The sequence below is a fragment of the Salmo salar genome, chromosome 06 (assembly GCF_965601325.2).
Source record: "Salmo salar chromosome 06, fSalSal1, whole genome shotgun sequence".
In the NCBI taxonomy this organism is placed as follows: Eukaryota; Metazoa; Chordata; class Actinopteri; order Salmoniformes; family Salmonidae; genus Salmo; species Salmo salar.
Window position 1 is genome coordinate 92,802,926 of NC_138296.1, and position 12,369 is coordinate 92,815,294.

The 12,369-nt window shown below is 45.9% G+C and overlaps 1 protein-coding gene across 1 annotated transcript in view; it reads right to left on the minus strand.

The window, feature by feature from the left end:
* Positions 1 to 5,750: 5,750 nt before the first annotated feature.
* LOC106608306 (uncharacterized) overlaps positions 5,751 to 12,369 on the minus strand; it is a 70,128-nt gene continuing 63,509 nt past the window's right edge. Inside the window, exons 18-20 of the mRNA XM_014206180.3 lie at positions 8,837 to 8,969; positions 6,574 to 6,745; positions 5,751 to 6,412 (exon numbers count right to left, since the gene is read on the minus strand). Coding sequence (XP_014061655.3) covers positions 6,222 to 6,412; positions 6,574 to 6,745; positions 8,837 to 8,969 — 496 coding nt within the window. The 3' untranslated portion in view covers positions 5,751 to 6,221. The remainder of the gene's footprint in view (positions 6,413 to 6,573; positions 6,746 to 8,836; positions 8,970 to 12,369) is intronic.

Sequence of the window (12,369 nt, forward strand, 5' to 3'; positions counted from 1 at the left end):
CTCCATGTACTGTACCCTGTCCTCATCACAGCCTCCATGTACTGTACCCTGTCCTCATCACAGCCTCCATGTACTGTACCCTGTCCTCATCACAGCCCCAGTCTACCCTGTCCTGTCCTCATCACAGCCCCAGTCTACCCTGTCCTGTCCTCATCACAGCCCCAGTCTACCCTGTCCTGTCCTCATCACAGCCCCAGTCTACCCTGTCCTGTCCTCATCACAGCCCCAGTCTACCCTGTCCTGTCCTCATCACAGCCCCAGTGTACCCTGTCCTGTCCTCATCACAGCCCCAGTCTACCCTGTCCTGTCCTCATCACAGCCCCAGTCTACCCTGTCCTGTCCTCATCACAGCCCCAGTCTACCCTGTCCTGTCCAGATCACAGCCCCAGTCTACCCTGTCCTGTCCTCATTACAGCCCCAGTCTACCCTGTCCTGTCCTCATTACAGCCCCAGTCTACCCTGTCCTGTCCTCATTACAGCCCCAGTCTACCCTGTCCTGTCTTGTCATCACAGCCCCAGTCTACCCTGTCCTGTCTTGTCATCACAGCCCCAGCCTACCCTGTCCTGTCTTGTCATCACAGCCCCAGTCTACCCTGTCCTGTCTTGTCGTCACAGCCCCAGTCTACCCTGTCCTGTCTTGTCGTCACAGCCCCAGTCTACCCTGTCCTGTCTTGTCATCACAGCCCCAGCCTACCCTGTCCTGTCTTGTCATCACAGCCCCAGTCTACCCTGTCCTGTCTTGTCGTCACAGCCCCAGTCTACCCTGTCCTGTCTTGTCGTCACAGCCCCAGTGTACCCTGCCCTGTCCTCGTCACAGCCCCAGTGTACCCTGCCCTGTCCTCGTCACAGCCCCAGTGTACCCTGCCCTGTCCTCGTCACAGCCCCAGTGTACCCTGCCCTGTCCTCGTCACAGCCCCAGTGTACCCTGCTCTGTCCTCGTCACAGCCCCAGTGTACCCTGCTCTGTCCTCGTCACAGCCCCAGTGTACCCTGCTCTGTCCTCGTCACAGCCCCAGTGTACCCTGCCCTGTCCTCGTCACAGCCCCAGTGTACCCTGCCCTGTCCTCGTCACAGCCCCAGTGTACCCTGCCCTGTCCTCGTCACAGCCCCAGTCTACCCTGCCCTGTCCTCGTCACAGCCCCAGTGTACCCTGCCCTGTCCTCGTCACAGCCCCAGTGTACCCTGCCCTGTCCTCGTCACAGCCCCAGTGTACCCTGCCCTGTCCTCGTCACAGCCCCAGTGTACCCTGCCCTGTCCTCGTCACAGCCCCAGTGTACCCTGCTCTGTCCTCGTCACAGCCCCAGTGTACCCTGCCCTGTCCTCGTCACAGCCCCAGTGTACCCTGCCCTGTCCTCGTCACAGCCCCAGTGTACCCTGCTCTGTCCTCGTCACAGCCCCAGTGTACCCTGCTCTGTCCTCGTCACAGCCCCAGTGTACCCTGCTCTGTCCTCGTCACAGCCCCAGTGTACCCTGCCCTGTCCTCGTCACAGCCCCAGTGTACCCTGCCCTGTCCTCGTCACAGCCCCAGTGTACCCTGCCCTGTCCTCGTCACAGCCCCAGTCTACCCTGCCCTGTCCTCGTCACAGCCCCAGTGTACCCTGCCCTGTCCTCGTCACAGCCCCAGTGTACCCTGCCCTGTCCTCGTCACAGCCCCAGTGTACCCTGCCCTGTCCTCGTCACAGCCCCAGTGTACCCTGCCCTGTCCTCGTCACAGCCCCAGTGTACCCTGCTCTGTCCTCGTCACAGCCCCAGTGTACCCTGCCCTGTCCTCGTCACAGCCCCAGTGTACCCTGCCCTGTCCTCGTCACAGCCCCAGTGTACCCTGCTCTGTCCTCGTCACAGGCTGGTTTTCTAGACCTTTCCCCAACATGGTGCCACTAGCCCTGATCCCAACACCACTAACCTCAACCCTGGCTGGGAGCAGTAGCAGTGTGTATATATGGTTCTCATCAGAGACATGATTCTATTCTAGAATAGAAGTGATTATATTTCTATGGTTCTCATGCTCCTTCATCACCGTGTTACCCTGAACCCCTTTCCTTGTGCAATGCATTGGTAGAGCAGCAGTGGCCTTTTACTGATATTTCTGAGAGGGAGAGATGGTGGGGGAGAGATGGTGGGGGAGAGGGAGAGATGGTGGGGGAGGGAGAGAGATGGTGGGGGAGGGAGAGAGATGGTGGGGGAGGGATGAATGGATGGATTTAGTCCGTCACCCTGCCACAACAGTCAGTTGAGAACTATCTGCTTGTGGATTGGACTGTTCTGATTGGACTGTTCTGATTGGACTAGACTGTTCTGTACTGTTCCATGTATCCTGCACTCTAGAGCTTTCATTCCTACTGGAATCTTAACGGTTTGTTTGTAAACATTGACATTGTTTTTAACATTATTTGTTTTGTTTTGTTACCATTGCCCATGTGTTTTGTTACCATTGCCCATGTGTTTTGTTACCATTGCCCATGTGTTTTGTTACCATTGCCCATGTGTTTTGTTACCATTGACCATGTGTTTTGTTACCATTGACCATGTGTTTTGTTACCATTGCCCATGTGTTTTGTTACCATTGACCATGTGTTTTGTTACCATTGCCCATGTGTTTTGTTACCATTGCCCATGTGTTTTGTTACCATTGACCATGTGTTTTGTTACCATTGCCCATGTGTTTTGTTACCATTGACCATGTGTTTTGTTACCATTGACCATGTGTTTTGTTACCATTGCCCATGTGTTTTGTTACCATTGCCCATGTGTTTTGTTACCATTGCCCATGTGTTTTGTTACCATTGCCCATGTGTTTTGTTACCATTGCCCATGTGTTTTGTTACCATTGCCCATGTGTTTTGTTACCATTGCCCATGTGTTTTGTTACCATTGACCATGTGTTTTGTTACCATTGACCATGTGTTTTGTTACCATTGACCATGTGTTTTGTTACCATTGCCCATGTGTTTTGTTACCATTGCCCATGTGTTGTTTTGAACAGACAATGCTTTTTGCCACCTGCACATGAATCTGAAATCTGAGAGCCAGCCGTATCATCCGCCACCAGATGAATGTTAGCTTAGGGTCACATTCACTATGAAACCAAATGGACGGAAACAGAGCACAACGGGGACGAACATACCTGAATTTGTCCAAAAAGAAACTCGTTTTTATTGCAAACTGTATACTGTTTTGGGGTGAATGGTTTCTGTTGCAAAACATTTTGCTACAGTGTGACTAATGAATACACCCCAGATAACGTACATTGCTAACTCTTGGTCATTTTAACCGTATGATTTCAGTGGAGATGTGCTGTCTGAGCTTTTCAAACTGACCAGAGAACCCTGTAAAAGGGTTGTTTCTCCAAAGTGAATTAGCTACAGTAATTAACAGCGGGTGAGTTTCCTAAAAGCTTCATATAACACTAAGATCAGTCCATTGATGGGATACGTTAATCCCATTGGAGGCAATGTGTGAAATATGTACAACAGTACAAAGCTATTGTATATCTCACCCCACCATTGGCAGAGTTCTGTTTTTAACTCCTGTTATAAACTCGATTCCTGGAGGGACGTGTGTACTGGTTTTTGTTATTTTCTTTCAAGTTAACCAGGTGAAGGGAGTTACTAACTAATCAATAACCTTAATTGATCGATCACGTACAAAAGAGGAGTGAACCTGAAGACACTCGGCCCTCTGGGATTGAGACCACCTTTAGATCAACTGGCAGACAGTGGATATTACAAGTAACTACTCCTAATGAGGGAAACAAAGCAGGTGCTTCCATACAGGTGTGGCTCCTGAATTAATTAAGCAATTAACATCTCATGCTTAGGGTCATGTATAAAAATGCTGTGCGGGCTGTTACTATGGCTACCATGGCTATGACCCCATAGGATCACAATGTCCCCATCCACAGGGTACGAGTGGTCACTGATTGATCGGATGAGCATGTAAACCAGATCTCAACCTCTATTGATCAATTATGTGAGTTTTCTGGAGCGTCGCCTGAGACAGTGTTATTCCACCACCATCAACAAAACACCAAATGATGGAATTTCTGGTGGAAGAATGGTGTCACATCCCTCCAATAGAGTTCCACACACTAGAATCTATGCCAAGTTGCATTGAAGCTGTTCTGGTGGCCCAACGCCTTATTAAGGCACTTTGTAGGTATTTCCTTTTATTTTGACAGTTACCTGTAAGTGAGTGGGTACCGTATGGGCTCCATAGAGAGAACAGTTGATATAGTCTATGATAGACCTGACAGTACCATGTGTTGTTTAGAGATAAGAGAATACTGTGGTTTACCGACCTGCCAACAAGTTTAGAAACCCTCTCAGCTTAGCTACTACTTCGTAAAGATAAAACTTGTCAACATTTTATCTCTACCTATTATTACTTACTCTAAGATGGCTGCCTCTTAGTAGTGTTAAAGAAATATGTGCTTTTAAAAGACTGGTTGACCCTTTTCACATTTCTGATTCAAGCAGAGCAAAGCAGCGATGTACTGCTCTGGCCAGGTTTGGCATCCACTGTAGTTGCTGGAACCGTGCTGGAAAAGGACAATGTTAAAGGCAAATATCTAAGCCAGCACAGTTTGGTTTGGTTCGGGCCCTATAGTGTGAAAAGCATATTTAATCTGGCTGGTGTTATATATATTGAATTCTGCTGCTCCTGAGTTGAAGTTCTGCTAGACTAGCCCTAACTCTGTGCTGGGTTTGTTGTTCTTGAAGAAAAGAGGTTAAAGGAAAAAAATGCAATTGTATTTATATTTTGTTTTTATGTTCTTACAGTGTAACACTATGACAAGGATGATATGTTTGGAAATTAACATTATGCTTTTATTGTGAAATCAATCAACGGTTCTTGATTTGTTTCTTTTGTGTTCTCCAATTGTTTTTTATTCCATTGTTTGTTATCCCCTTCTCATGAAGAACAGTTTCCATGTGTGTTTTTGAGATGACAAGATAGTGTATTGTGTGAAAGCAAAGCACCCCTCTATTGCAAGTGGATTGTCCTGTTATGTACTTGCCTGTAGTAGCACCTCCCAACCTGAAGGGGTGCTGTGGTACACGTCCTGTATGCTAGAACGTTCTAGCAGTATTCAAGTAAAACAAAATTACAACTTTATGTGATCGACTGGTGTTTTGAACCAATTCAGGCCAATGCCAGATAAGTTGGTCCATCTTTAGCCCAGTGGGCCTGACTAAATTGGGGGTCATTGCGGAGAATGATTATTTGGCTCATAATGGGAGGAATCAGGCGGGGGGAAAAATGGGCCAGTGTGTTAGAAATGCCAGGGCTGATTGCTTTTCCCAGTCTGCCCCTGTGAAGGGGTTGTTTGTGCCATGTCAGGGTAAAGGTTCAGACATAGCTACACTTCCCTCCATGTCTCCTGTCCCCAGTAAATAACTTTCAATATAGCTCTTTCAAAATAAGACTGAATGGTGTTGTATCAATCTATCTCCAATAGTTATCTTCTGAATTACTATTTTGCCCATTTCAGAATTTAGTGCCTTTTTTGGACAGTAGACTGTTCTGTCATTTAAATGTTTTTGTACAGTTTCTTTGTTGGAATTTTTTTTTTTTACTTGTGTTTATTTTTAGTATGATATATATAAATATATATATACACACACACGAGAATAAAGCTATATCAATGTGACAACTTTAGTGTTAGTTTTTTCTGATGCTATTCATTATTATTAAGTTGAATTTAATTTAACATTATTTATTCAACTGTACATACGAGACACACACACTAAATGCAAACGCATACATTTCATTTTATTTAAGCTCCATGTAATATAATCATAGTTCACAGATTTATTTAGATTTAAGGAAGCAAAAAAAATGTGATTCATCTCTTTTTAAAACATAAAAAAAATATACATATTTACCAAATTCTGGGGAAAAAATCAGTACTAATCTATGGATTACCAGGTCATGTGGAGTACAGTCAGCTAGAGCTACTCTACAATACAAGCTAAAAGCTGCAAAATGTCCATACGCTCAGAGGTTCTTTCTTTTTCTGAGAACTATAATTCTATTAAGAATATAGTATAATTTCTCTCTGACTTCCAGTATCACTGCCAGTGGTAGCTGGTGCCACTTTACATCAGAGTACGGGCTCATATTTACAGCTGGAACAAATACATTTTTTTTATGGTATCAAACACATTTTCTCCATTCTGGCCATTTATTATGAGCCGTCCTCCTCTCGCCAGCCTCCACTGTCTAGGATTGGGGATTAGTTTTGATTGTTAAGGGTTCTCCAGGGTGGTGTTGACCTAGGTCAAAGTAAGGGTTCTCCAAGGTGGTGTTGACTGTGACGGACATTGTGGAGCTTTTGCTAATGGTTTTGTTGTCCTTGGTGGTCTCTCCAATTACTCTACTGGTGTTGTAGTAGTAGAGGAACAGGAAGAAACCTAGTGAGAGACGGTGGGAGACTGGTTACTACTCATACCAATAGTGTGCGTCCATATGTAAAATATGAATGATATTACAATCCAAATATCTCAAGCATACCTTTTTTTTGATCGGTTTATAAATTGTAATATTAGTTGATCTCATATCTGTCTTAACTTACCTTGGAATGAGTTGAGGATGGTGAAGATGTAGAAGGAGGGAACCTTGAGGACCCCGTGGGCGAAGAAGGCAAAACTCCAGGTGATTCCCAGCAGACAGCACAGCCCCATCACAGTCACTATGTCCTTGGTGCCTGTCCCCTGCTGCTGGGCCTGGTCCGTGCCCGGCTTGGTCTAGGGTCAGGATCACAAGGTTACTGACTATAGAAAAAGAACCTGATGTCATAGAGTCCTTACACCAAAAATTGAACAGTTTGTCATCTGTTTTAGCTGGGGTTTACTCTGTCTGACTTTAAATAGAACTAAACTCAGCAAAAAAAGAAACGTCCCTTTTTCAGGACCCTGTCTTTCAAAGATAATTCATAAAAATCCAAATAATTTCAGATCTTCATTGTAAAGGGTTTAAATACTGTTTCCCATGCTTGTTCCATGAACCATGAACATGCACCTGTGGAACGGTCGTTAAGACACTAACAGCTTACAGCGGTAGGCAATTATGGTCACAGTTATGAAAACTTAGAACACAAAAGAGGCATTTCAACTGACTCTGAAAAACACCAAAAGAAAGATGCCCAGGGTCCCTGCTCATCTGCGTGAACGGGCCTTAGGCATGCTGCAAGGAGGCATGAGGACTGCAGATGTGGCCAGGGCAATAAATTGCAATGTCCGTACTGTGAGACGCCTAAGACAGCGCTACAGGGAGACAGGACGGACAGCTGATCATCCTCACAGTGGCAGACCACCTGTAACGACACCTGCACAGGATCAGTATATCCGAACATCACACCTGCGGGACAGGTACATCATGGCAACAACAACTGCCCGAGTTACACCAGGAACGCACAATCCCTCCATCAGTGCTCAGACTGTCCGCAATAGGCTGAGAGAGGCTGGACTGAGGGCTTGTAGGCCTGTTGTAAGGCAGGTCCTCACCAGACATCACCGGCAACAACGTCGCCTATGGGCACAAACCCACCGTCGCTGGACCAGACAGGACTGGGAAAAAGTGCTCTTCACTGACGAGTCGTGGTTTTGTCTCACCAGGGGTGAGGTCTGTACACCGAGGCCTGTACTCTGGAGCGGGATCAAATTGGAGGTGGAGGGTCCGTCATGGTCTGGGGCGGTGTCTCACAGCATCATCGGACTGAGCTTGTTGTCATTGCAGGCAATCTCAACGCTGTGTGTTACAGGGAAGACATCCTCCTCCCTCATGTGGTACCCTTCCTGCAGGCTCATCCTGACATGACCCTCCAGCATGACAATGCCACCAGCCATACTTTTCATTCTGTGCGTGATTTCCTGCAGGACAGGAATGTCAGTGTTCTGCCATGGCCAGCGAAGAGCCCGGATCTCAATCCCATTGAGCACGTCTGGGACCTGTTGGATAGGAGGGTGAGGGCTAGGACCATTCCCCCCAGAAATGTCTGGGAACTTGCAGGTGCCTTGGTGGAAGACTGGGGTAACATCTCACAGCAAGAACTGGCAAATCTGGTGCAGTCCATGAGGAAGAGATGCACTGCAGGACTTAATGCAGCTGGTGGCCACACCAGATACTGACTGTTACTTTTGATTTTGACCCCCCCCCCCTTGTTCAGGGACACAGTATTCCATTTCTGTTAGTCACATGTCTGTGGAACTTGTTCAGTTTATGTCTCAGTTGTTGAATCTTATGTTCATACAAATATTTACACATTAAATTTGCTGAAAATAAACGCAGTTGACAGTGAGAGGACGTTTATTTTTTTGCTGAGTTTAGAATTATCATCTGCTGATGTACGACCTGTGGTTACTTAGGACAACATTGTATTCACGTGGCAAATATTTTTTTTTAAATGACAAATTATTGTGGCCATCGCCGTTGCTAAGATAGCTAAAGATTCTACAGGATGAGCATTGATAATATGACAGCAGTCAGGAAATCAATGAATAAAGTGGCTGTAGATATATAACTTTTTAATGAATAAAATGACAGTAAAACATTTATGTGTTTCCTGAGAAGTTAGCTGAAATCCACTGTTTATTTTCCTCTTTTTTGTGGTCCTCTGTTCCTAGTTTGGAGACACCCATACACATGATTAAGGCACTTTGGATAAAAGCGTTAGCTAGATGGCCTACAGTGTATTATTCATGGCAAACTTTCTGTGCTGCTACCATATATTTCCCAATCTTTTTTTGCTCGATCGCCGGTCCCTTAGGTTAAGAATTCATCCGCATTTATGCAGAATTATGGGATGTTAATGTCTATACGTTGGTAACTATAACAACCTTGTTCTTGGTGCCCTTAAGGTGGACCAGCCAGCTCAGAACCACAATGAAGGTGGTGAACGTGAAGAGGAAGACCAGCGCATAGTAGCCTATGTTTACTATGTAGTGAACGTTAATGTCCAGGATCCAGCACCTACAGACAGAGGAGAGTTACATCACTATGCAGTTGGTATAGAGGGGAGGAGAGTTACATCACCATGCAGTTGGTATAGAGGGGAGGAGAGTTACATCACTATGCAGTTGGTATAGAGGGGAGGAGAGTTACATCACCATGCAGTTGGTATAGAGGGGAGGAGAGTTACATCACTATGCAGTTGGTATAGAGGGGAGGAGAGTTACATCACTATGCAGTTGGTATAGAGGGGAGGAGAGTTACATCACTATGCAGTTGGTATAGAGGGGAGGAGAGTTACATCACTATGCAGTTGGTATAGAGGGGAGGAGAGTTACATCACCATGCAGTTGGTATAGAGACAGAGGAGAGTTACATCACTATGCAGTTGGTATAGAGACAGAGGAGAGTTACATCACTATGCAGTTGCTATAGAGGGGAGGAGAGTTACATCACTATGCAGTTGGTATAGAGACAGAGGAGAGTTACATCACTATGCAGTTGGTATAGAGACAGAGGAGAGTTACATCACCATGCAGTTGGTATAGAGGGGAGGAGAGTTACATCACTATGCAGTTGGTATAGAGGGGAGGAGAGTTACATCACTATGCAGTTGGTATAGAGACAGAGGAGAGTTACATCACCATGCAGTTGGTATAGAGGGGAGGAGAGTTACATCACCATGCAGTTGGTATAGAGACAGAGGAGAGTTACATCACTATGCAGTTGGTATAGAGGGGAGGAGAGTTACATCACTATGCAGTTGGTATAGAGGGGAGGAGAGTTACATCACTATGCAGTTGGTATAGAGACAGAGGAGAGTTACATCACCATGCAGTTGGTATAGAGGGGAGGAGAGTTACATCACCATGCAGTTGGTATAGAGGGGAGGAGAGTTACATCACTATGCAGTTGGTATAGAGGGGAGGAGAGTTACATCACTATGCAGTTGGTATAGAGGGGAGGAGAGTTACATCACCATGCAGTTGGTATAGACACAGAGGAGAGTTACATCACTATGCAGTTGGTATAGAGGGGAGGAGAGTTACATCACCATGCAGTTGGTATAGAGACAGAGGAGAGTTACATCACTATGCAGTTGGTATAGAGGGGAGGAGAGTTACATCACTATGCAGTTGGTATAGAGACAGAGGAGAGTTACATCACCATGCAGTTGGTATAGAGGGGAGGAGAGTTACATCACCATGCAGTTGGTATAGAGGGGAGGAGAGTTACATCACCATGCAGTTGGTATAGAGACAGAGGAGAGTTACATCACCATGCAGTTGGTATAGAGGGGAGGAGAGTTACATCACTATGCAGTTGGTAGAGAGACAGAGGAGAGTTACATCACTATGCAGTTGGTATAGAGGGGAGGAGAGTTACATCACTATGCAGTTGGTATAGAGGGGAGGAGAGTTACATCACTATGCAGTTGGTATAGAGGGGAGGAGAGTTACATCACTATGCAGTTGGTATAGAGGGGAGGAGAGTTACATCACTATGCAGTTGGTATAGAGGGGAGGAGAGTTACATCACCATGCAGTTGGTATAGAGACAGAGGAGAGTTACATCACTATGCAGTTGGTATAGAGACAGAGGAGAGTTACATCACTATGCAGTTGCTATAGAGGGGAGGAGAGTTACATCACTATGCAGTTGGTATAGAGACAGAGGAGAGTTACATCACTATGCAGTTGGTATAGAGACAGAGGAGAGTTACATCACCATGCAGTTGGTATAGAGGGGAGGAGAGTTACATCACTATGCAGTTGGTATAGAGGGGAGGAGAGTTACATCACTATGCAGTTGGTATAGAGACAGAGGAGAGTTACATCACCATGCAGTTGGTATAGAGGGGAGGAGAGTTACATCACCATGCAGTTGGTATAGAGACAGAGGAGAGTTACATCACTATGCAGTTGGTATAGAGGGGAGGAGAGTTACATCACCATGCAGTTGGTATAGAGACAGAGGAGAGTTACATCACCATGCAGTTGGTATAGAGACAGAGGAGAGTTACATCACTATGCAGTTGGTATAGAGGGGAGGAGAGTTACATCACTATGCAGTTGGTATAGAGACAGAGGAGAGTTACATCACCATGCAGTTGGTATAGAGGGGAGGAGAGTTACATCACCATGCAGTTGGTATAGAGGGGAGGAGAGTTACATCACTATGCAGTTGGTATAGAGGGGAGGAGAGTTACATCACTATGCAGTTGGTATAGAGGCGGAGGAGAGTTACATCACCATGCAGTTGGTATAGACACAGAGGAGAGTTACATCACTATGCAGTTGGTATAGAGGGGAGGAGAGTTACATCACCATGCAGTTGGTATAGAGACAGAGGAGAGTTACATCACTATGCAGTTGGTATAGAGGGGAGGAGAGTTACATCACCATGCAGTTGGTATAGAGGGGAGGAGAGTTACATCACTATGCAGTTGGTATAGAGGGGAGGAGAGTTACATCACCATGCAGTTGGTATAGAGACGGAGGAGAGTTACATCACCATGCAGTTGGTATAGAGGGGAGGAGAGTTACATCACCATGCAGTTGGTATAGAGACAGAGGAGAGTTACATCACTATGCAGTTGGTATAGAGGGGAGGAGAGTTACATCACCATGCAGTTGGTATAGAGACAGAGGAGAGTTACATCACCATGCAGTTGGTATAGAGGGGAGGAGAGTTACATCACCATGCAGTTGGTATAGAGGGGAGGAGAGTTACATCACCATGCAGTTGGTATAGAGGGGAGGAGAGTTACATCACCATGCAGTTGGTATAGAGGGGAGGAGAGTTACATCACCATGCAGTTGGTATAGAGACAGAGGAGAGTTACATCACTATGCAGTTGGTATAGAGACAGAGGAGAGTTACATCACCATGCAGTTGGTATAGAGGGGAGGAGAGTTACATCACTATGCAGTTGGTATAGAGACAGAGGAGAGTTACATCACCATGCAGTTGGTATAGAGGGGAGGAGAGTTACATCACCATGCAGTTGGTATAGAGGGGAGGAGAGTTACATCACTATGCAGTTGGTATAGAGGGGAGGAGAGTTACATCACCATGCAGTTGGTATAGAGACAGAGGAGAGTTACATCACCATGCAGTTGGTATAGAGACAGAGGAGAGTTACATCACTATGCAGTTGGTATAGAGACAGAGGAGAGTTACATCACCATGCAGTTGGTATAGAGGGGAGGAGAGTTACATCACTATGCAGTTGGTATAGAGGGGAGGAGAGTTACATCACTATGCAGTTGGTATAGAGGGGAGGAGAGTTACATCACCATGCAGTTGGTATAGAGACAGAGGAGAGTTACATCACTATGCAGTTGGTATAGAGGGGAGGAGAGTTACATCACTATGCAGTTGGTATAGAGACAGAGGAGAGTTACATCACCATGCAGTT